This window comes from Chionomys nivalis, chromosome 6 (assembly GCF_950005125.1).
Source record: "Chionomys nivalis chromosome 6, mChiNiv1.1, whole genome shotgun sequence".
Lineage (NCBI taxonomy): Eukaryota > Metazoa > Chordata > Mammalia > Rodentia > Cricetidae > Chionomys > Chionomys nivalis.
The window spans coordinates 100,944,907-100,970,813 of record NC_080091.1 but is presented as its reverse complement, the minus strand read 5'-3'; the positions used below and the strand labels follow the sequence as shown (position 1 = coordinate 100,970,813).

Sequence of the window (25,907 nt, the reverse complement as noted above, 5' to 3'; positions counted from 1 at the left end):
CTGTGTAGCTTTGTCTGTCCTGGAACTCACTTTGTAGACCAGGCTGGCCTTGAACTCACTGAGATTCACCTGCCTGCCTGTGCTGGGATTAAAGGCATGCACCACCGCCCAGCATAATTGACTGTTTTGCATTCGTTTACTTAAGTGTGTGTGTGTGTGTGTGTGTGTGTGTGTGTGTGTGTGTGTGTGTGTGTAACATAGAGGCTGAGGCAGAGAAGCAGGCTCTCCTTGTACCATGAGGTCTGGAGGACGGCACTCAGGTCGCCAGGCTTGGGAGCAAGCACCTTTGTCCATGGAGCCATCTCACCAGCTCTCATTGGTAATCATTTAAGCAAGAACAAATAACATTCTAGTTTTCAAATATAAGCACAGTACTTTATACAGGCATGTTTTCCTTAAGTTCTATAACCATCATAAAGCAATATTAATAGTAAAATATAGAAGAAACTGCAGACAATGACAAATAGCCTGTCTGTCTTCAGTACCTACCGATTTTATCCAGCTGTTTAGATACATGTCGAGAGTTTTCCCAAAGCCTACACTTAAAGCATTTAGCTAAAATCACACTGTTTAAAAGCACAGCAAACTTCTTTTCCTGGGAAGCCACAAAATCTGACAACCCTAAAAAAAAAATTCAAATCTTAAATATACTATATTAATTTACTGAGAAAAATGAAAATCCATTAATGATCTAACATACATCTTACAATTCGTGAGCCACTTCTGAAAATCTTTGAGGTATCTTGTGTCAAAGTAAAATCTTGTATAGGAATGCATCCCAGCTGAGCCTGTATGAGACTGGGGAGAACACAGTTCATCATTTCCTTTGAGAGGTTACTGTGCAGGACTCGGCATGACTGCTGAAGCGTTCTTCAAGACTTCACTCTGCTTTGATTTGTATGGTGCTATGGGATTCTGTTTATGTCACTACGTTGGAGGTCACTTTTGACTTCCCTTTCCCAACCTCACAAAATTCAGTTCTTTTTATCTTCTCACACTTTTTATTCAGCCAATTTCTCACTGTCTCAAAAATTTCAAAGTATTTAGCAAAAAATGGATGAAGTACTGGATGAGGTGTTTTTAACAGTGCAGGAATGTCCTTGTAAGGCTTCTAAAGACACACAGATGTAGGGCAGTAGTGAAATTGATGGCATAAACTACTCCTAAGGTAAACTTACATTTAATAACAGTACTTCATTAATAAGCAGAACATTTCAAAATCATGTTTTCCTGCTAGAAACCATATCGAAACTGGCAACAGTAAAGCAGGGGTAGGAGGGAGGGGGATTTCTATAAGCTTGAGGCCAGTCAGGTCTACGCAGCAAGCTCCAAGATGTCCAGGGCTACACAGAGAGACTGTCTCAGAAGAAAAATTTAAACAGTAATGTTATAGGAGTTTACTTTCCTGTATTGTCTTCAGTAGGAAGAGAAATCTCACACTCTCTAGCAAGTGGTGATTCAGAGAGGACTAGCTTCAACATATCAGACCACGATGGTTCCAATACAAGTGGCTAGAATTAGTCAGTTTAGGGTGCCATGCCCTCTCCTAGAACCACTGAACCCAATACCCAAGCTCAAGAAAGCAACTAGTGCTGAAGAGGGAAGGCGCAGTAACCAGAGCCGTGCACAGAGAGGGATGGGTATACAACATTCAGGAATAGCAGAATTAGCATCCACTTGAACAGATCTGAAATTCACTAAAGCAGGGATAAGGAAGCCATGAAAGTGATAAAACCAGACACCAGCATCTACCGAATGCATTATACAAACTCTGAATTAGGAGAAGACTAATTCCACCATACACACTCTTTCCTTGCCTATACTCAAGTAAGATGCACAAAAGTAGAATATTATATATATGTATATTATATTACATATTTTATATGGGTGAAACTAATTGTGAAGTCACCAACTTTTTAAATAGTTAATTAACTTAAAAAAACTATCTTTTGTCATTTCACATACTAACCCCAGTTCCCACCCCTCCCCTCCCCCTGTACCTCTACTTTCTCCCCCACCCCCACCCCCTTCTGAGAGAGGGTAAGGTTTCCCTGGGAAAAATCACCAACTTTTAAGTTCATTGCCTCAAACAAAAGAATATATTATCTAACTTAATATAAAAGAATATATTATCTAACTTAATATAAAAGAATATGTTGTCTAACTTAATATAAAAGAATATGCTGTCTAACTTAAGGCAGGGTTGGTGGAAGCACTTCAAATACAAATAAAGCATTCTACAGATGTCTGTGGGAAGAAATCTTGATTTGACTTAGTAACTGACGAAACAGAGCACATTGGGAAAACCCACCAATTCAAGAGCTCCAGCTGTGGCTTACTTTCCCACACAGCGACATTCCTGGCCAAGTCACTGCTTATCGGAATACCATTTCATTTGTGTGATAACAAGACTGGGTCATATGATTTCTAAGATCTCTGAAGCTGTTTGAATTGTTGCAGAAATACAGTTAATAATCCACATTAACTTTAGTTCCAAGCCATAGATCTGCATGAATAATTGCATGGAGAAGGCTGTTTTCTGAATATCTGGGAGATAAAATTGACTAAGAGGTTGAAAAGTACCTAAGAAAGAATGACCTCCTGTAGCTAAAGAAGAAAAAATTCCCGAGTTAACTGGCTTCACTGAGTTAAGTTAAAAAATCATTTTACTGGCCAGGCATGGTGGTGCACAGCTTTTATTCTAGCACTTGGGAGGCTGAGGCAGGGAGCTCTCCGTAGGTACAAGACCAATCTAGACTAAATAGAAAGTTCCAGGACAGCCAAGGCTACATACAGAGACTCAGTCTTAAAACAAAAAGAAAAGCCAAAGACAAACAAAAAGCTTTTTACCTTGAATACATCATTTAAATCAAAATACCTAAATGTCAATGCCTAAATACCCAGGAAATCACTTTTAATAGCAGAAAAGTAAATCTCTGCATTTGTAATTACAAACTGGGCAAAAGCCAGAGGTCACAGCGCACCTTAGTTACAAACTCCCCATCTCGACAGAAGGCAGAGGTCACAGCAAACCTTAGTTACAAACTCCCCACCTCGACAGAAGGGTCATCCAGTCAGCCATGCACCATGCACTACTCTTCTCTCCTAGAATCCCATTCCCACTGAGCTGGCTGTGCTAGCTGTGCTCTGACGCCGCCCATCCTCACGCATGCTTCATGCACGCTCACTGGAGACCCTCATGAACAAAAGCACATGTCTCCTACTGTCTACTTTCCCTCAGCAGAACAGATTGTCAGCAAGAGCTTTGTCTAATGACATTTTTTCTTCCATTTCTTTCTTTCTATCTCTGTCTTTCTCCCCTCCCACAATAGTGGGGCTGAGGGTAGGGCCTTGGCATACCTAGGCAAGCACTCTACCACTCAGTTACATCCCCAGACTCACAATTTATTTTAACTAAAGTCTGAATGTTCTTGGAAATTAAATTCACATATAAATTCTGACTTCTTATTTTTCTATAAACACATTATTTTTTAAAATAAAGAAAAGAAAATACATTTTAAAACGGAAGAAGCTGGGCGTGGTAGCTCCTACCAGCCATCCTGGCACACAGGAGGCTGTAGACTGAAGTCTCTGTCCTGCCCAGCCCCATGGCCATTCAGTCCCAAAGAAGCACACAGAGGCTTATATTAATTATAAACTGTTTGGACTGTTAGTTCAGGCTTCTTATTAATTAGCTCTTACAACCTAAATTAACACTACTGGTTTAAAATGTTTTACATTGGATTGGATGTTTTTATATTGTATACAAATTTTGTATATTGATATCTATTTGAGATTAATTTTGTTAGAACATACTGTACACATATTTCTACTCTTGTTCAAGACATTGTACCTATATATCTCATATAACAATGTAATGCAAATTCCTAGTTTTTCAAAGTTATTATTACCAACTGTTTGGGATAACAAGGAAATGCAGGTTAATAATTAGTCACCTATTGTAATTGAACTTACAGTCACATTAGGTATGTTTTCAAGATCAAACAAAGATATATTTTAGATAGATAGGTCATCTTCAAATACTTCTACAGATCTACAGAATATGGCACTTAAGAGTTTTGATAACCTAGGGTCCTTTTTTTATGGTAATGAGACATGTCTGCTCCTGGCAGCACCAATCTACGTCAGTTAAGATAATGGGCATCAAAGATGGAGTTTACTTTCTTTGTGGTAAAAATAAGCCACTGGGCAAGAAAATGTCCCTGCCTCAACTGTTGACAGTATGCTGTCCTAATCAGACAAGCAGGACACAAAAGAAAGTGACTGCCAAACATTGTAAAGACAAGGAGGGATATCCTGCTTCACAGAAAAGTCTGTCGAATATGCAAGGCCTGTAGGCTGAAGATGGAGCCAACATTTCAGAGTAACTTTGGGTGATTGTCCAGGCAGCCAGCTGTTTCTGTCATTACTTCACATTTTTTGGAAGTCGCTTGCTTGCAGTTCCTGCTTACTCAGTTAATATTATTTCCTTCTTGGGTCTCCGAGGGGGTTGAAGACTAAATAGTTATAGTATCCCTTGTTTATCTGACGCAAAAAGCAAGCTATGATAGAAAGTAAATTAGGCACAAGACTTTGGACTCGCCAACATAGGATAAATGGAATATTTCTGTGAATCTGTCAGATGCAAATGGACTAGACATGTTGATGTAGTTATTGCCTATATATTGTATATAGTTACTGTACTTATTGTATATAATCCTTTTATGTTATTATAGCCTTCTTTTTATTTTAGACAAAAAGAGGAAATGTACTTGCATTTCACAGTCACAGACCAGGTTATGGTCGCACACACCTCTAATCCACGTAGCCACTCCAGCTTGCCACAGAAACCAGTGAGTAGTGGCGCACGCCCTTACTCCCAGAGCTAGAAAGGTTATGAAATGGAGCAGACGGCGCTCAGTCTCAGTCTCATCTGAGGTTCCTGGAGGCAGGATCGCCATTTTGGACTGGGGTAGAGGTTAAGAGCCAGTGGCTGGCTGTTTTGCTTTTCTGACCTTCAGGTTGAACCCCAATTTCTGTCTCTGAGTTTTTATTAACTGTGCTACATTAAGCTATGGTAGAAAACTGAGTTTTGAGACCAGCTGGAACTAATGGAGACTTTGTCTCAAAAAAAAAAAAAATGGGGGCGGAGAGGAGAAAAACCCTCATACATATGAAATATGAACGGGTATGCAGTATTTTAGGATGCTAGAAAATTTTCATTACCAATTTACTTTCATCTCTCTTGTTTTAATTCTCCCTTCCATTGGAAATCTGCAAATAAAAACACAGGGAGAGCTTTTGTTATTTAACTGAACAGAGCCTCTGAAGTTTCATCCAGTCTGTGTGACTTCATACCTGATGGTGATCCGGTTCGGGTCTTTGTTTAAAGTGTTCAGTGCTCTCTTCTCGCTCGTCCTCAGCTGCACGTCCAGGAACTCATTGCAGCTGGCTATCATCGAAATCTATGGTTTAAGTATTTGCCAATTTAAAAAATTTCATTTTAAACTTTTTTCTTAGCCCCTTTCTCTGAATTTCCTTATTTTTCATGCTGCCCAGGGGCACCCTAGGTTTATTCATTAGCAAAGCAGAATTTAAAAGACAACTTTATATATCTTACCTCTTCAAGAATTCAATCACTACCAAACACTTAGAAGCGTCTAAATGCTAGACATTAGAATATAATGTGAGCAGCATCAGGATGGCATCCGACAGATGACAACGCTGAACGAGATTGGCCGGGTCCTATGTGGTGCAGAGGGAGGCACGCAGAGCAGGCTGCTCTCCTCACTGCTCTCTGCATCCTCCCGCAGCCGGCAAACCGCCATCCCGATAATTTAGTGATGGAAAGAGGCTTCACATGCGGAGAGATTTGGATTTGTAACTGGTTGTGGGAGATGGAACTACAAGCTCTAAACCTCTCACACAATAAAATCAGCCAGGTGCTGCTGACAATGAATATTTGTTAATCTTGAATCTTCTTAGAGAAGAAGAATATTTACCCAAAAATACAAACCTTTCACTTCATCAAAGCTTGCTCACATGACTCCTAACAATAAACAGATTTCTTACTGTGCAGTCTTTAATATAATAACCTTATTGTGGTAACTAACTGATAATTGAAATAGAAAAGCATGGTTTAAAATCGAGAACAAATATCTTCTTCTACCAGCCCTTTCCTTTATGCTCATGTCTCCAGCAGAATGCCTGTGTCTGTCCTCTACTTCAGCTGCAAACCTGGTCCTGCTGACTTGTAAGCACAATCTATTTCTTGGTCTCTTTCTCCAGAATCTGCTCTGTTTCCTGGGCCATCACGATCCCACTCAATCTCCACTGCTACTGCTGCACTCAGGCAAATGACTGCAGACACGGGCAGCACAGCGACACGCTGTCCTGCTAGAATTCACAGCCATTCCCTCACGGCAGATTTGCTAGTGTGCCCTGTCATACTCTCATGGAGTCTTTATCACATACCACATGTGGAAGGCGCTCCTGAGGTAATCGTCATTACCAAGTCAATTTTAAGTTGCAGAATAGTAGCCACACCTATTTGTATATAAATTTTCTTAACTTTGATAAGAAACACAAATGACAATATAATGTATTCTTAGGCATTATATTCCTTAACTCAGGATCAAAGGGAAAAATAACCATTTAAATCACTTTTCCTTTCTGCTCATTCAATTTTAAACTATAGGAGATATATAAATCAGTTGTCTTTCCAATATTACTTTTATTCTACAATTATTAACTTCTAATGAAAACTTACTAAATCTGATAAAGTTTCCTTTCCACTGATTGTACAAAACTTCTTCACTGTCTCGAATGTAATATAGTACCAAGCCATTAGTCTTCCTGCCTCTGTTAGGAAAGATGGAAAGACAAACATTTTCACATTAGCTGAACAACTTGCTTTTTAAGAAATCAGATGTTGTAGGGGGCTGCTTGTTCATCCCGGCTGCCCAGAACCAAAATAATCACACAGAAACTGTATTAATTAAATCACTGCTTAACCCATTAGCTCTAGCTTCTTATTGGCTAACTCTTACATATTAATTTAACCTATTTCTATTAATCTGTGTATTGCCATGTGGCTGTGGCTTACAGGCTAAAGTTCTATCTGGCTCAGGCGGGGCTACATGGCTTCTCTCTGACCCCACATTCTCTCTCTCAGCATTCAGCTTAGTTTTCCCCACCCAGCTCTGTTTTCTTATAGCTCTGATGTAGGCCCAAATTAGTTTCTTTATTTATCAATGGTAATCACAGCATACCGACGGAAATCCCACATCAATCAGTTAAACAAGTATTTCCTTAACACCTGCTTAATGGGCGCTGTGTGCTTGTAATGACCCCTGTGTTGCATGAATTCTAACTGGGATTAATAATAAAAACTCAGAGTCAGCTATCACGGGGTAAAAGCTGAAGGACAGAGAAGTAGAGCAGCAGCCACTAGAGTTCTTACCTCTATCAATGCTCAGACAGAAGGGGTGATCCTGTCCTCAGACTGCCTCTTCAGACTGCTCTGAGCTCCTGTCTCCTCCCACCTTATATTCCTCTCTCTGTCCAGCCATCTCATTCCTGTCTTCACCTCCCTAGTGCTGGGATTAAAGGCATGGAATCCCAAGTGCTGGGATCACCCTTGTTTGAGCTCTGTTTCTCTTTTACACGTATTCAATCTCATACAGCCCAGGGTGGCCTTGAACTCACGAGATCCCGCTGCCTCTGTTTCTCCAATGCTGGGATTAAAGGTGTGTGCATGCCATCAGTACCTGACCTCTATGGCATCTAGTAGCTTAGTTCTGCACTCTGATCTTCAGGAAAGTTTTATTTGTTATAGCATAAACAAAATATCACTACACCCCTGAGCGGAGATACCCTCAAAAATGTAGAAAACACAATCTATGAACCTTACAGGTTGGCTGAAGATATAACCACAGGTAAGACAGAGAACAAAATCCAGATCAGTATGAGATAACCTAATAGGAAATATGAGTTTTAAGCAGGATTTTTAAAGTGATTAATATGACCTGGCAGAGAGGAAACAAAGCCATTATCTTAGGGAGAATCAAGATTTATCAAACCAGAGGAATGAAGACGATGCTCTGTGGCTGCTTTAGAAAGGGCTATGGCTTGATGATCATCATGAGCTCTAGTCAGCTGGCCTGGCATGAGTCTCCATTTAGTACATGGCAGAAGATCATGCGCACATTTCTTAATATACTGAGTGACAAAACTTGTTTGTAGTGCCTAATGCTTGGTAAATGTTGCCTAATTTTTAAAATTAAAAAATGATAGATAATAAACTAGAGGGGCCATAAGGAGCTTTTATGGCTATTTAAAGGAGTTCAAAATTGGGATCAGATTTGTAAAATAACAGGATTACTTACAATTCTTGAGCAATATTTTTAGTTAAATTGGAGTTTCAGAATAAATTGTTTTGGAAATAAAACAGTAGGGAGGTTAGGAGGAGGGGGATGAATGAAGCAGGGAAGAGGAACTGATAGAATGAAATAAATCTAATTATTAGTTGTTCAGAAGATCTCAAAGAATCCAGTCCTTACAAACATGCAGAAAGGAGCTGGGAAAAGGAGCAGCACACATGGCTTCAAGGGAACGGTTAGGAGTGTATGTGAGCCACAGGTTTTCCTGAAGAAGGGAATTTTTGGCATGCCAACAGAGTGACATTCTGTTCATGTGTTGCTTTCATTGGCTAATGAATAAAGAAACTGCTTTGGGCCTGATAGGGCAGAACTTAGGTAGGTGGAGAAGACAAAACTGAATGCTGGAAAGAAGAACAGAGTCAGAGAGACACCATGGATCTTCTGCCTGAGACGGACGCTGGTTAGGATCTTTCCAGTAAGCCACAGTCACGTGGCGATACATAGATTAATAGAAATGTGTTAAATTAAGGTGTAAGAATTAGCCAATAAGAAACTAGAGCTAATAGGCCAAGCAATGTTTTAATGAATACAGTTTCTGTGTGGTTATTTTGGGTGTAAGCTAGTTCGGCGGGCAGGACAAACAAAGGGGCCCTCTCCCTTGTAACAGAAAGGTTTAAAACACAAGGCTGAGACTTGGCAGTAAACTGTTTTAGACTCTAACTTTACACTGACTATAAATGAAGCATGACACAAACTCCACATTTCTAGGAAATGGCCACAAATGCGTAAAATATTCATTAAAAATAGAAGGATAAATGCCAAAAATAAATAGATTCTGAATTTTATAAAATGTACAATGATTAATTTGAATAATAAAGTCAATATTTTCCTCCAAAATCAGTTCTAGATCTAAATCCTAAAACCTGTGAAACACTTCCACTCATTCTTTTCCTTAAATACTGAGCAAAACTAAGCTGAGAACAAAAGAAAAAGGCTGAGAGGAGACAGAGAGGGGGAGAGAGCTCAGGAACACGTGGTGTCTTGGCACACTGAAGGCTTTAAACAGAGACAGCCTGTGCGAGAAGGACTTGTAACATTCCCATAAAATAGGCATGACCTCCTGGAGCCTCCCCCTTTTCAAGATATTGAAAGTCTTTCTTTTCCATAATTTAACTATTTTATAAGAGAATAAAATTTTGTACATATAGAAACATTCTGTAACATACAACAGTCTCAGATCTGGGGTATTTTAAGGCTGTGTGTAAGTGTGTCATGGGGTGACATCATGAGCCGTGCAAAGTACACGTGTGTCTTTAGAAGCAAGGCTGCAGTGAACTCACACAGTGCACCCTAGGCAAGCACTGCCAGAAGCAGAGAGGTCCCACCTTGTGCCTGCAGGACAAAGGCCGCAGAGAGTGAGAAAGGCTGGAGTTACTGAATCTCCCAGCAAGGGGAACGGAGCTCACAGACCCTCTGTCAACAAACCTGTGATGGGAAAGGCGATGCCACTTTCTGCATTGGAACCTAAGTGGGCACTCAGATAATCCATGGCTGTGCACTCAAGGGGCAGAGGAATTTATTAGTTATAGCTGGCCTATAGACTTCAAATCATCAGCTGAGAGTCACCAGAACCAATGAGATCAATCCTGTGTCAAGAAGTTGTAGTTTCAAAACGAACTTACATGAACTGATGCCTTACAGCTAAAAATAATGATAGTCTATTTACTGTTGTCTAAATTTTAGTCTTAGCAAGCATTAAACTCAATGACATCATAAGGAAAAATACCTGTTGGTTTGAAATAAACATCTTCATCCATCTTTATTAAGTCCAGTGATGATAAATCTTTCAGATTCTTCAAACACAATTCTGTTCAATTATAGAAAACACATTTTAAGTTTAGTAAAATAAGGAAGACAAGAAAATCGAATTTACTATTAAATATGTATGCTATAGCATAACTACTCTGGAAGAGCTGAAGTCTTTTAAAAAGAAAAAAACCCTTGAAATATATGTAAGAAAAACTCTATTGTAATTCTTAGAGGCTACTGACCAAGAATCATAATCATTTAGGAAGCAGCCTACCATGTGGCACTGTCCATCCTGAGACTTGAGGCAGACTCCAAGGGAACTGTCAGAAAACACTATGCCCAGCATCCTTCGAAGGATGACTGAGACATCTCAGAACGGCTACCCTGACATCCCACACTGAGTTGCAGAGCAGCTCTGTCCTCAGAGACGTTCATAGAACCTTCATTCCAGCCAGAGACTACTCCATGTCTGAGGGAAGAGACTTCACACAGAGAGGCCAAGAAGAGTCTAAGCATGCACAGCAGGGCATGTTTTCCCATGCTTATCAACATGGATGACGGCTGTTTACTCAGTCATGTGACATCACAGATGTCCACTTCTTTCATCAGACAGCAAAAGAGGACAATTTCCCCCAGGTCTGGAGGTCTTCACTTTCAGAGGCTCCCATGACATGCAAAACTTTGATTAAAAAAATTATTATGTTTCAACTTTTTGTTATAGAAAAATTGTCCATGGGCTTTGCAATGAATGAGAAATAAAAACTATTTTCCTCTTCTATAACTATATCTTTTTATTAATGTATACAATACATACTCCTCTATACAGACAACTCACTGTATCAACTGATAATGGAAAATAAGGCAAATATTAACAGTGATTTGCTAACTTAACAGAAAATTAAACACTCAGGTTATCAGAACAGAGACAGATATAATTTTACCTATCTGATTTCTTATGTGTAATTATCATTATCATTAATGTGTTATTTAATTTAAAATTTTCAACTACAAAATGGTGCCAGAGAATAACAGAACTATTTAATAAACATTTTCATAGCAGCATGATAAGTACATGTGACTACTGCCATGTTAAATGCCATACTTGCTCTTCTCTATTGCTCTGAGACAGGGTCTCACCAGGCAGGCCTGTCTGTCTGGAGCTCACACCTGCCGTCCTCCTCCTGCACCTTTTTGAGCACTAGGATTACAAGTATACGCACCACACCCAGCAACGTGTTTATTCTTCAAGTAAGACAATTTATTATTTATCCTTATTTTTGCATTTTTATTTTTATATACAAATATTCAGAGAACAAATTAAAATTAATATTTTAGTAGATCAAAAATGTATTGTTTTTACTGAAAGTATTAACACAATGAAGACACATTAATATTTAATTATAAATGCTTATTGAATTTTTATAGTTAAAGATAGATAATAAAATATTAAAGTTAAATTTCAAAAAGTTGAAATTTGAAAAGGAAATATTGCACAGATTTGGATGAGAACTCCACAATAAATCTAGGATTATATTTTAAATTAAAATTAAGGTTAGAAAGAAAAATAAAGTGTTTATTAGCAATGTTTTCAAAGATCAGGACAATTTTAATGACAAAACCCAAATAAGCCAAGTTAATACATTATATATATATGGGCAGATATTCTAACAGAAGTATTCAATAAATATAGAAAAGCTACACATGCCAAGTTTGTGATGGAAAACAAACAATTCAACATTTTTTATCCAGATAAGTTTACTTTTAAAAGTAATTTACATATCTGTATTTCTTTAGTAACTGAAATTTTTCCTAAAAATTTATATAATATATAGAGATAATATAAGGAAATATATCTAACCTTGTAATTTCGCTTCGATTCCATCTTTGTTCAATCCAGATACAAAACCTGTATAAGTCATGAAACTTTATTTTAAAAAATGAAATGTATTTAATTAATCTTTATAGGTTCAATTTAAACTTCACATAAAGAAGAGCATCTGCATTTCATATAGACTAATCACAATCTAACGAGCTCAGAGCGGCTCAACTATTCATAGAACACAGCCACTATTTTGAAATCTTTTCAATATCAACTGGCTTTATTTTGTTTTTTAAAACTGTATTAAGTAATCATAAACATAATATTTCAACAAAAACATGTAGAGTCAGTTTTAAAAATTTACTTTTATTATTTTTAATTATGTGCATGTGTATTTGTGTGGGGGTAAGTACACTTGAGGCGGGTGTACATCAAAATTTAGAAATGATCTATTTTCCATCCACAAAACAGTTGACTGAACTGTGAGATATTGATACAACTGGGGTTATAATAACAAAATTATTACCAAGAGACTCAATTATATGAAGCAATCTCATGAATACTATGAATTTAAGGAAACTGAAGACATGCTGGGCAGTGGTGCATGCCTTTAATCCCAGCACTCAGGAGGCAGAGGCAGGTGGATCTCTGTGAGTTTGAGGCCAGCCTGGTCAACAAAGCAAGTTCCAGGACAGCCAGAGCTGTTACATGGAGAAACTCTGAATTGAAAAAAAAAAAAAAAAAAAAAGGAAGGAAGGAAAGAAGGAAGGAAGGCAGGAAGGAAGGAAGATAATAAGGGAAAAAAAACAAATATTCCATATACTGAGCTGGACTGTGATTATATGTCAGTGTCTGTGTCTATATGTGTATAATTTAATTGACTTCCATGCCCTTTACTGTGATAATGCAACATAAAAATCACTATAAAATGAAGTGCTCATGAGAAGAAGGAAGTGCAGGCAAGACAAAATGAACCCGGAGTGACATGGATGAAAAGATGTAAGATAAACCCTGCAGGGTTGTGGGAACACAGTACTCTCAGCCACTGCTCACAACCATGTAACCTCTTAAGGACAGCAGCTTAGCAACAGCTATTACATTTTAAAATGCATGTACCCGCTGATCTAGAAACTTCATTTCCAAGAATTTAGCATGCAAATGAATTTACACATGTGAAAATGCATTGCTGATAATAGCAGATAAGTTTTCCGATGAACATGTTCACCAACTAGAATGGCTTAGAAATGACACATGGGGCTGTTGAGAGCTCAGAGGGTCTGAGTTTGTTCCCAGCACCCACATCAGCAGCTCACAACCGCCTGTAACTCTAGCTCCAGGGGATCTAATGTCCTCTTCTGGGCTTTGTGGGCACGTGCACGCATGAGCACACACAACCCATGCCCTCTACACAAACATAGAAATAATACACAGCTAACAAGGAATGTCATTAGCTATTTTTAAAAGCTTCCAAGTCAGTGTGGAAGTTCCTCAAAAAAAGGGGTGGTAGGCTAGAGAAATGTCCTCAGCTAGGAAAGCTTGCTGGCCGGGCGGTGGTGGTGCACACCTTCAATCCCAGCACCTGGGAGGCAGAGGCAGGAGGATCTCTGTGAATTCAAGGCCAGCCTGGTCTACAGAGCGAGTTCCAGGACAGCCAGGGCTACACAGGGAAACAGAAACAAACTAAAACAACAAAAAAGAAGGCTTGCTGTTCAGTCGTGAGTACTGGAATTCGGATCCCAGTATCTACAGGACAAGCTGAGCATCCTACACAAGCCCATAAACACACCTCCAAGGGGTGGGGCAGAGGATGACCCAGCTGAGACAACATGAGCTGCAGGTTCAGCTAGAGAGAGTAGCAGAGGAGGACGTGGAGCACTCACCCTACCCACCTGTACATGAGCACTCACACAGACACAAACACACAAAAATATGTAAGTAGAAGAAACAAATCTTTAGGTATTTATTTAAGAAACAAGCAGAAAACCGGGCGGTGGTGGCGCACGCCTTTAATCCCAGCACTTGGGAGGCAGAGGCAGGAGGATCTCTGTGAGTTTGAGACCAGCCTGGTCTACAAGAGCTAGTTCCAGGACAGGCTCCAAAACCACAGAGAAACCCTGTCTTGAAAAAAAACAAAACAAAAAAAAAAAGAAAAGAAACAAGCAGAACAGAGTTAGGTTATGACCCAGTTTTACCACTCCAAGGTAATACACAAAAGACTCTCAGCCAACATACTACACAGAGACACATGCTTGTCCATGTACATTGCTGTGTTCATCACAACAGAAAGAAATGGAATATTCATCAACAGATGAATGGATAAAGAAAGTACAGTAATCCATACACTGCGTTTTTCTGCCCATAAAGAGAAATGAAACCATGACATCTGCAGGAAGATGGATGGAGCTGGAGACACTATGCTAAGTGAAGTGAGCCCAGCTCAGAAAGCCCAAGACTGCGTTCATATCATGTGCGTGCGTGTCTACCCAAATTTGAGTGTGTGTGTGATGAAGGTAGACCATGAGAGGAGAGCTCTTAGCATGGTGGAAGAAGGTGGAGGTGGAGGCAGGGAGAGCAGTGGGAGGGAAGACGAGTAAGAAAGCTCCATGGCTCCTAGAGGAGCCCCACGTTATACGCTGGTTAAAAGCCAACTGATCAGAAAGCCTCCAAGACATATGGGGGACTACAGAGAGTAGTGCAGAACAGAGAATAATCCACAGACGGCGGTAGTGGCACACAGCTCTAAATGTTGAGCAGCTAAGACAGGAGATTTCTGTGATTTGCAGTTTGCCAGGTTACAAAGCAAGAACTTATCTCTTTAAAAATGTTCATAAGAATTTTGATACTCTTGCCTTCAAAAATTGAATTCTTTAATCCTTCTTCCCTTCATGTGGCCAGGAATAGTAACTTGTTTTAAAATAAGTGATGTGTGACCACGGCTACAAATAAGGAAAGGCAGTTTTTATTTAGCAAGTCTGTCTTGTATTATTCATCTTGCAGGAAGAGAGATACGGGAAAAGTCCACAAGAAATAACTAAGCCTCCAACCAAGAGCTGCATGAGACAGCCTTCTTGGGTGAGAGTCCTCAGGCTCTGCTGTAGCCTTCAAAGAACTGCAGTCTTGACAGACATGTTGACGACACTGGCTGACTCTTGGCTTCTTACACGGCGCATGATAATAAATTCTGGCTGTTCCTTGAAGTTATGTTTTAAGTAATTTGTTGGAAAACTAGTACAATGGGACATGGCTTGCATTAAAAAATGGAAAATAAAATTACACCTTATTTGCTTTGTATTCTTAAAATTGAAAAATTAACAGTTACAAATTTAAAACAAGAGAGCAGCTAAATATGAAAAAGAATCAGAACTTAAAACTTTAACTTATTTCAAATTAGTTTAGGTACTTAAGGTTTTTTCTCATTGAGTCCATTTTAAAACATTAAAAGAATAGGTACAGAGTAGACAGTATGTTCTCATTTTTGTCCATTCTTGCCTCTGAACACATTGGGGACTGGTAACTATTTTTCCTGTTGCTTATTAGTTTCTGTAATCTATTCTTTAACAGTATGAATAAGAACCCAGTTGGTCTGAAAAATGTCATTGAATTTCTAGGTCAAAGTAACGAACCGTAGTGCGACGGGTTCTTCAGAGCTCTGATGTACAGGAGGGTTGACCGGATCCAGTCCAGAGCAATGTTCACATCTGTGATGGTATGCAGCACTATCTCTGCGTTTAAATGCTCGATCAGATGTCTGTGCAAACTAACGTGAATTTCAAAAACATAAAACTTAACTTTTTAAATTTTAATAATATATAATATATACTAGTTGTTACTTTAATAATTCATAAAAAGTAATTTTCAAAAATATAGGAGGAAATCTTAAAAAGTCAGTTCAACATCTTAAAAAGCTGAGATTTCTCCTTATTTCATAGTTCTAGAAGATACATTTTTGTATAAGAAGTCAGCACGGTGATAGTAGTGTGGGTGTGGATTATGTCTGATTCTCCCCAAAGAGGCGCACTTACAACATACTGAAAACAGTCCCAGACACTCATATTCTCTCATTATAAAACAAAGTTTAAGTGTGAAAATATTTCTCTTATTAAAAGTGAGTGATTACAAATTTAATACTCTTGAGTTATAATAGAATGATAATTAGCAAGACCGTATTACCTATTAGGACTTTATAACAAAGATATGTATTATTGTGTGCTAAAAACCAACACCAAATAAAACTATGTTGTCAATAAATAAAACTATTTAATTCCTTAAATGACATGCTTTATAGGTAAATTGTTAAGATTATTTCAAGAAAACAGCCTTAGAAAACTCCCCAATGAAATCCTTCCCAGATAGTAAAGGAAACAATAAGTCATATTAGTTTAATTTTCTTTCTGAACTGTTCTTTGTTACCTGCTTTCTACGGTGTCCTTACATGCTAACATCTGAACGTACTTCTCTCTTGTGCTTAACCGGGTCATAATAACTGCAGTAGCTGTCGTGTCAAACTGCAACAGTAGCCAAAGCGCAGAGATCAGCAAAGACTAGAACACACTGCAGGGCCAACCTTTCCCCAAACTTACATTTCACACGGAATGGTTCCTGGCCTTAGCAGGCCAAAAGGACTAAAATCTGCTTCTGAACTTTAATATTTACAAAAAGTTTAATTAAAAACCGCCCAAGAGTATAACTGCAAATTCCACTTTTGTTTCAATGGAACATAATTTTGACAATGTTAATGTCAAATCTTGTAAGCTGAAATAAAAACTTAATATTTGGCATAGTTTCCATATTTGCTGACGAGTTCCATGTCACAAGCTAGCACAAAGCTAAAGTCATCTGAGAGGTGGGCACCTCCACTAGGGAAACACCTCCTTAAGACTGGGCCGTAGGCAGTTGTGCAGGGCATTTTCTTATTTAGTGATTGATGTGGGAGGGTCCAGCTCCCCGTGAGTGGTGCCATCCCCTGGGCAGTGGTGGTCCTGAGTTCTATAGGAAAGCAAGCTGAGAAAACCAGTAAGCAGCCCCGCTCCACGGCCTCCGCATCAGCCCCTGCCCAGACTCCTCCTCGATGAGGGACAGTGATGGGGAAGTGTGAGCTCAATCCACCCTTTCCACACCAAGCTGCGTTTGGTCATGGTGTTTTATCACAGCAATAGTAACCCTAACTAGAACACCACATAATTTGATATATTTAACTTTTCCTCTAAAATTAAAAACTTGTGTAAATAACATTTTGATACTTTGAAAAAGATATTTTTCCAGGATTTTCTTATAGCATCTAAATGAATGACTCCATTCAAGCACTTGTCAAACATATTTTGAGATAAATATTGGCAGACTTTGAACTGTAGCATTTAGAGCTACAACCCTGGGATGGCCCGTGTTCTGTAATGTACAATAATCCTTCACAAGGAAAAACTGCCCCCAAATGCCGGACCAGACATGAGGCGTGTGCTTATAATCTTAGTATTTAGGAGGTGAGACAGAGAGATGGAGAGTCTGAGTTCAGTCTAGGCTACACACAGAGATCCAGTTTCTAAAATAGACACAAAAATGGCAAAACATCCTTATTCAGAATAAAAATAAGATGGAAAAGCCTTTCAACATTCCTTTACCAGTAGTCAGGCGGTGGTGGCACACGCCTTTAATCCCAGCACTCGGGAGGCAGAGGCAGGCGGATCTCTGTGAGTTGGAGACCAGCCTGGTCTACAAGAGCTAGTTCCAGGACAGGCTCCAAAACCACAGAGAAACCCTGCCTCAAAAAACCAAAAAAAAAAAAAAAAAACAAAAAACAAAAAAAAAAAAAACAAAAAAAACCCTCAACATTTCCTTTACCAGTACCCTCACTCACACATCCATCTACATTCAGAGAGTAGTTTAGGGGGGCTGGAGAGATGGCTCAGAGGTTGAGAGCACTGCCTACTTTTCCAAAGGTCCTGAGTTAAATTCCCAGCAACCACATGGGTGGTTCACAACCATTGATAAATAGTTCTGATGCCCTCTTCTGGCCTGCAGGCATACATGCAGACAGAACACTGCATACATAATAAATAAACAAGCCTTTAAAAAAACAAGTAGAAAAAGACAAGATCTCCTGAGTAAACTGGGAGCATGGGGACCTTGGGGGGGAGGGGCTGAAGAGGAGAGGAGAGGCACAGAGAGGAGCAGAGAAACATGTAGATCTCAATAAAAATCAATAAAAAAATAACCGCTGGCTTGGTTTGCAAACACCTAATAGTGACTTAGAGGGAAACAAAGGGTCCTTCACAAGTGAGGGAGGGCAGTGATTGATAATCACTACTACAAAAACAGAGTAGTTCAGACAGGGTCGGAATAGCAAGAGCACTTAAACTCTTCTAATCTCAGTGAGTGAGTCTTGTTTATTCCTCAATTAAATCTGACTTTTAAATTACATTATTTATAAAATGCAAATTAAAAACACACAACCCCCCTTCTTTGCTATACTTAGAATGTTAAAAAGAGAAAGCGATTACCCCTTACCTGAGGTCTGCCGGCTCTCCCAATCATCTGCAGGATGTCTGTCTCGCTGTACTCCTCAAACATGCCTCCAATGTAGTGCATGGTAGACTTTATAACTATCAGGTGAGCCGGCAAGTTCACTCCCATGGCAAGAGTGCTCGTGGTAACTAGCAGATTGGAGAATAATCAAGTGATAAAATTTTATCATCCTAGGATGGTGTTTTATTATAAAAGATATACTGATATAAATGGAATAAAAACTAAATTTAGAAAGAGGAATACAGAACTTTATAATCTAAAATAATAATGTACCCTAAAAATAAAATAGCTAATAAGATCTTGCAAATTGCACCATATTCAACTAGACAGTAGGTTAGTGTGATAACCTGCATTCACAGTTCTTTTTTAGTTCTTGGAAGAAATTCATCAGAACACTTAAGCTTTTCCTCTTAAGAATAATTTTCCAAAACATTTTAATATATGCAAGAAATGTTTTACTTACAAAGAACTGGGAGATCTCCAGAAGTAAACAGTTCTTCAACCAGTTTCCTATCGGACAGCTCCAACCCAGCATGGTGGTAGCCGACACCATACACCACAACATCTGCAGCAGGAACACACCCGTCAGCCCCACTTCACACCCATCCCAGCACGGTCATAGCCGATACCACACACCAAAACATCTGCAGCAGGAGCACACCCGTCAGTCACTGCTCCCATTTCACACCCATCCCAGCACAGTGGTAACCGACACCATACACCACGACATCTGCAGCAGGAACACACCCGTCAGCCCCACTTCACACCCATCCCAGCACAGTGGTAACCAACACCATACACCACGACATCTGCAGCAGGAACACACCCGTCAGCCCCACTTCACACCCATCCCAGCACAGTGGTAACCAACACCATACACCACGACATCTGCAGCAGGAACACACCCGTCAGCCCCACTTCACACCCATCCCAGCACAGTGGTAACCAACACCATACACCACGACATCTGCAGCAGGAACACACCCGTCAGCCCCACTTCACACCCATCCCAGCACAGTGGTAACCAACACCATACACCACGACATCTGCAGCAGGAACACACCCGTCAGCCCTACTTCACACCCATCCCAGCACGGTCATAGCCGACACCACACACCACATCTGCAGCAGGAACACACCCGCCAGCCATTGCTCTCACTTCGCCAGCACTGACCCGACTATCTATACTTAAACATGCTATTCAGTTATCTCTAGGTTGGAGGTGTGGTTCTGTGGTAGAATGTTTGGCCTGACACGCCTGAGGGCTCCAAATTCAGTTTCCAGAACAAAAAGAAAATTGTCTTTAACCTACCTTTAAGTTTCGAATCCCTTATAGAATACGCAGACTTCTGTAACCTTTTAAAATATAAAATTAATAAGTTATTCCCTGTAACATTAGAAAAATCTGAAATAGTCTATTATTTTAAAAATAAATAACCTTCACAATGCCATCATCTGAAAGTTATCTTTAAACAACAAACAAACAAGAACCACAAGTTCTGACAAGATTTATTAAAGGAAAACTTTACCCATATAATTTTTACGAGTTTGTCCTGGCATGCTTCCAATAGAAAGGGAATCCTCTGAGTACTGGCAGCTACTCTATAGCAGTGGAAAATATTGAAAGCTAGCTTTAAAAGGCAGGGACCATCTCAAGGAAAAGTGGGAAAGGGGGAGGGTAGAAGTGGGGGGAGGAATAGAAATAGAACACACTATATAAAACGCCCTAATGAATGTATACCAACAGGGAAAGCATAGAAAATCTAGCTTTCCTATTCAGAATGTATTAGCTCTTAACATTTAAACTCACTTCTAAACCAAAAATTTAGAAAAAAAATCTCTCATTTTCCCATACTTGAAAAAACCAATGCAAATGATTACTATGTGCATGGGATCAGAACAAAAAAGCTGCCCCGTAATTTGTCTAGTAATGCCTGCAAGAAATAAGAAGCTTCAAGCCAGTCTTGGTGACAGCTATGGGATGTCTTTCTGTACATTGTGAATACGTGTTGCCCCATTAGATGATAAATAAAGCTTCTTTGGCCTATGACAAGGCAGGATAGAGTCAGGTGGGAAATCCTGGCAGAGATACAGGAGAAGGGTGGAGTCTTAGAAATGCCAGCCAGCTACAGAGGAAGCAAGACATGCAGAAAATGAGGTAACATGCCACAAATCATGTGGCAAAACATAGATTAAAAAATGGGCTAATTTAAATCTAAGAGCTAGCTAATAATGAGCCATCAGCCAAGAATTTAAAAGTAATATTGAGCCTCTGAGCGGTTATTCGGGAACTGGTGGGTGGGAGAGCAACCTCCAATCACAACAGAAGATGGAGGGAGGCAGAAGGACCACAAGCACAAGCACTGCCGTGCTGCAAAGTAAAAGCAAAGATAGGGCTGGGGAGGCTGTCAGCAATAAAGCCCATTCAGCTTTCACAGGCTCTACTTCAATTCCGAGTGTTAAAGAGATGGGGAAAAGGGCAACTTTTAAAGCTGCTACATCATTAGCAAGTAAAACAAAAAAGCAGACAAACTTTTTATTGCACTGCATGCGTCTCTGCCAATGGCATATATTCCTAAGGACATTTCTACTATGTAAAGAAAACTAAAGAGCAGGAGGAAGTCCTTAAAGAGGTTTGGTAATTTTGGAAAGGAATTCTAGGTACTCTTAAGGATGTGGACCGTTGGTAAGCTTGGCTCTTGAGCACATCTAAGAAACCCCATGTTGTTTTCTATTTCCTTACTACAGATATAAAACTATGAGGTACGATTTTCTCAGTCACGATTTTCTTTACGGATTCACAACGGAACGAAGAGTAGGCAAGAAGACATGCCGTGTTACTAGCGACATGAGCTGCACTACACATAGGATCTGTAGAAACTTTACCATATATGACTATCAAATTATTATAAGGTAGTTTATACTCATACTGAGACTGGTTAAGATACTGAAGCTAATGGATCCCAAGATGGTGATATATGCCGTAATTCCAGCACTCAGGAGGCTGAGGCAAGACTGCAAATTTGACGCCAGTCAGACTCTGTTTCCAAAGTAAAGTAAAACAAAGAATTGAAGCTGGAAGACTGAGCATGTAGCCCCTGCCAGCCTGCCTGCCTATGTGAACAAAGCCCTAGGAGTTGTCTCCAGTGCTGAAAATAGTCTCATGCAGAAAGGAAAGAAAAGAGAAAGCTTTATAAACTGAAGTTGAGAGACACGGCCCGATGGCTCGTCAGAGGTGGAAGTGGAGTGTGCAATTTATGTTTGTGTCTCTAATGTCACACTCCTTCCAATTCTGGCACTTCACTGCTGAAAACCTTCAAAGCCGAAAAAAAAAAATAAAGATTAAATGTGGTGGGAGAGAGAAGAGGTAAGAAGAGGAAATGCTCCTGCTCGAGACGCTGTGTGCGGTGACAGAGAAGAGGTCTGTGGCCCCACACTACGGGAGCCTACAGCATGCACATTTCGGTCACCCAGGTGGATTCGACTAAGGACAGGAAGTGTTTGCCTGAGAAGACAGCATCTATGCAAATGAGTCTCCCATAGCACAAGAATTCCACACATCTTCCAACACTGCTTTCAGAGTCAGCGTTTGGACAAGGAGACGAGGTTCTTAGTGGCCACATCTTACTTCTGACTACAGGGACAGCACAACTTGAACACGGTGTGCACTCCCTACAAGCAAAGGGCTCCGAACTACCTACAACTACCTACAACTACCCACGGCCTCTTTTCCTTAGACCTGTGCTTTTGGTGTTCATTCTCCTTTTACACTTTCTCCCCCAGTCCGTAAAGCCACTACTATTTTTACTGTGCGGGTCAGAATCCTAGGCTTGAAAATATCAAGTACCCTGCCCAGGGTTAAGGACGAGCCACTTTCTCATCTCCCCTAAGTGATCCCCAGAAGTCCTCCCACTTCCAAGAACAAATTAAAGTGCAAACCTGAGTTTCTGTCCCATGGAGATAATAAATTTAGCATCTTTCACAAGAACAGAAGCAGCCTGCTGCACACCTTTCCTTGTTGCACAAAACTGGAAATAAATTAGTGAATTCTGTATCAATTATAGGTTAAAAACTGAACATCACACACAAAACCAGCAACTAATAATCCATACCACAAGTGTGGGCTTCTGATCGGAGTAAGTCCGTATCACACTGTACACTTTATAGTTGAGGGCTAAGTCAAACTTAAATTCCGTTTGGCTACTGCCGCAGGGAAAGCCCAGCACCACTTTCTGAAGTTTCACAGGTCTGTGGCTCTCATCCATTCTCAGACACACGGCAGGTCTCTCACCATCCGAAAGCCACTCTGCAATCTGGGGAAAACAGAAGCAATGTCTCCTGAAAGTTGAAACTAGCCTTTCACTTAGTTATTTTACTCCATATCATGCTAAGGAAATAAGTATGAATATTTTCAAAGATATATTAACTTCAGCACTGTTTATAACAGAGAAAGGGAAATAACACTGTATTAGTAGGTTAAATAAATATATAAAAGTAAAACCACAAAAAGTAAAGAATATTTGATAACATGGGAATGTTTATAGGTAAAACAAAACTATGTATAATGATTCATGATGATATGGTAAAGATGTACTTGGTGCATGTTTCCAAGGGTTTCTATGTTAGAAGCCTGCTCCCAGTGTAGCGACAATGTAGAGAGAGAATCTTTAAAAATAAAACCTACTGCAAGGTGATTACATCACTGTGGATGCCACCCCTAGAGAAGAGGGACGTTGGTCTTACAGAGGAAGTCCTGTTAGAAAAGGGTGAGTCTAGTTAGCTCCGGTGCTGCAGGCCCGAAATCCCAGCGATGTGTGTGGCTGTGGTAGGAAAAATATAAAATTTAAGGCCTGCCTGAGCTACAGGGTGAGACAATGTACTGAGAAAGAATGCAGGGGATGTACATCAGAGAAGAGTACTTCCCTGGCATCCGTGAGGCTAGAAGTTCAGACCAAAGAGCAAGTCTGACCCCTGAATCTCTTTGGCTCACTACGAACCATTTGTCACGTTACGAGGCAGTCAGGAGGGCAGTCACCAGGCTAAACAAATTAAGTCACTTAGCCTTAAAGTTTTATTTTTCCTAACTATGTGAAAAATAAGCTTCTTTCAAAAAATCAACTGTCCAGCTTTGGGTATTTTGTTACAGCCACAGAAAACAGGTAGATATAGAAGAATATTCTATACATTTCAAGTTTATTCTTTTTATATAAGTCAAAACTGTCTGGGGAATGGTGGCATGTGCCTTTAATCCCAATATTCAGAGGCAAAGGCATAGAGACCCCTGTGAGCTCCAGGTCAGTCAGGGCCTCCCACTGAGACCTTGTTGTGAAGGTTCCTGCAGGCTGCACAGCCAGCAGGAAAGGATCCAGGTGAGGTGAGAAAGAGACTCAATTCAGCCCAACTTAGGTAACTGGTGCTGGGCCAAACTTCAAGAGTCTGACATCAACTGATTTATTTTAGCTATATTTAAGCATTGCACGGTTTTGGAAAAAAAAAAAAATCTTATAAGAATTAACTCAGTCCCAAGTGAACAAACGCTGCCGGCACAGAGGTCGCTGTGCCTACAGATTGCTAGGGAAGCCAGGAATGTTAAAACACTGAAGCCTCTCTTCTCAGTGAGGAGACAAAACACCTGTCTTCCCTCCCAGACTGTTTACCCCAGACTCTCCCTCCTTAGACCTTTATCTCCATCTCCTTGTTAACAGAACCCATCCTTAGGGGGTGTCACGGTACTTTATAGACTGCTGACCTCTCTGCTACCTTGGTCAGAGACCACATCAGATCCTAGACCCTTTAGAACCCACCCTCGTGGTCACGTGCACTCTGTACAGGTGTTTCCAAGTAGTCACACCGTAAGCTTCATTGTGCACCTGGAACTGGAATGATGGCTGCCTGGGGATCTGGAACAGGAATGATTGTTGCCCAGAAATGTTTTCCAAATTATACTGTTTCACATATGCTGACAAAGAACTACCTGTCATCAGACTCCCCAAGTCTGAGCCATCTGAACTGAGTTCATTCTCACCTCTTCGCAGACCACCACCTGCACTGACACCTGCACGGCCCCTCTCAAACAATAAAATATGTCTACACTGAAATTCTTTACAAAGTACATCTGGCTTCTTCCACAAAGATGGGTACTTGGCTTGGCCCTAAGGTAACACAGAAGTTACTTAGGCTATCATAAAGTACAAGTAACATCACTCATAAGGAAGGGTTTTATGGCCTAGATATAACGCTCAAGGGCAGAAGGGTCTGGGATAAGCAAAAGGAATCCTGGAGAATATGGGACAGAACCTGGCTCAACAGGTAACAAAGGATCTAGTTATCAACTAGATTCTCCCCCAGCATTCCAGGAGAAACAGCTAAGCACCTTACTATGTGGGATGTCCTTCTGTATGATATGAATATGTTTTATGTTGGTTAATAATAAAGAAGCCGATTTTACCAGTAGCTAAACAGAATACAGTCAGGTGAGAAAGCCAAACAAAGATACAGGGAAAAAGAAGGCACAGTCTGAGAGATGCCAGTAGTCACTGGGGAAACAAGATGTGAGGTAACAAGCCATGAGCCTCATGGTAAAATGTGGACTAATAAAAGTGGGTTAATTTAAGTTGTAAGAGCTAGTTAGTAATAAGCCTGAGCTAATAGACCAAACAGCTTGTAATTAATATTAATCCTCAGAGTTTAGGGCCTGGTGGGCAGGACAGAAACCTCCAGTTACAACCTCATTCCTTTGAAGCAATAATCTGAGTGTTCAACTTTTTCTGGCTTCTCCAGTGCTTATCTGTGTGCACAGAAATTTTTGCCATCTGTACTCTGTCTACCTGCTTAAAACAGTAAAAATTCCATACTGTTCCTCAACATGAACAAAACCAGGTGTAATCTTAAGAAGAAACTTAAAGATAAAAAACAAAATTTGCTATTGGAAGAGACAATATAGCAACTATTCACAAAAATAGTTTCTAAGTAGTACCCCAAACATAATAGGCTGAGAAGTAAACAGAAGTGACAAACAATAAGACCATATACTAGCTTTTAGAAGTTTGCCTAGGGGTTGGAGAGACGGCTCACAGGTTAAGAGCACTGGCAGTTCTTCCAGAGGACTGAGTTCAACTCCCAGCAACCACACAGTGGCTCACAAGCATCTGTAACTCCAGTTCTAAAGGATCCAATGCCTTCGTCTGACCTCCAAGAGCACCAAACATGCACAAACATACATGCAAACAAAACACCTATACACATATAATAAAAAGAAAAGATTGTTTAGGAATTAAGGAAAAAGTCATATATTATTATAGAAAGTATAATACAGCAAACAACTCTTGGTCTAAACACCATGTTCCAATAACCATGAAATCATCCTCGTGGTTACATAA

At 40.0% G+C, this 25,907-nt stretch overlaps 1 protein-coding gene across 5 annotated transcripts in view; it reads right to left on the bottom strand.

Annotated features, from left to right (window-relative positions):
- Hfm1 (helicase for meiosis 1) overlaps positions 1–25,907 on the bottom strand; it is a 60,771-nt gene that overhangs the window by 15,318 nt on the left and 19,546 nt on the right. For 2 of the 5 annotated variants that reach the window (XM_057772129.1, XM_057772128.1), the window contains exons 12-25: positions 22,641–22,841; positions 22,468–22,556; positions 19,841–19,884; positions 18,992–19,093; positions 18,511–18,656; positions 16,420–16,514; positions 15,633–15,766; positions 12,049–12,096; positions 10,168–10,248; positions 6,770–6,861; positions 5,359–5,465; positions 5,227–5,274; positions 701–798; positions 490–621 (exon numbers count right to left, since the gene is read on the bottom strand). In XM_057772129.1, coding sequence (XP_057628112.1) covers positions 490–621; positions 701–798; positions 5,227–5,274; positions 5,359–5,465; positions 6,770–6,861; positions 10,168–10,248; positions 12,049–12,096; positions 15,633–15,766; positions 16,420–16,514; positions 18,511–18,656; positions 18,992–19,093; positions 19,841–19,884; positions 22,468–22,556; positions 22,641–22,841 — 1,417 coding nt within the window. Of the gene's footprint in view, positions 1–489; positions 622–700; positions 799–5,137; positions 5,275–5,358; positions 5,466–6,769; positions 6,862–10,167; positions 10,249–12,048; positions 12,097–15,632; positions 15,767–16,419; positions 16,515–18,510; positions 18,657–18,991; positions 19,094–19,840; positions 19,885–22,467; positions 22,557–22,640; positions 22,842–25,907 lie in introns of those variants that run through there. The other 3 variants (XR_009057260.1, XM_057772132.1, XM_057772130.1) reach the window with 3 other exon arrangements.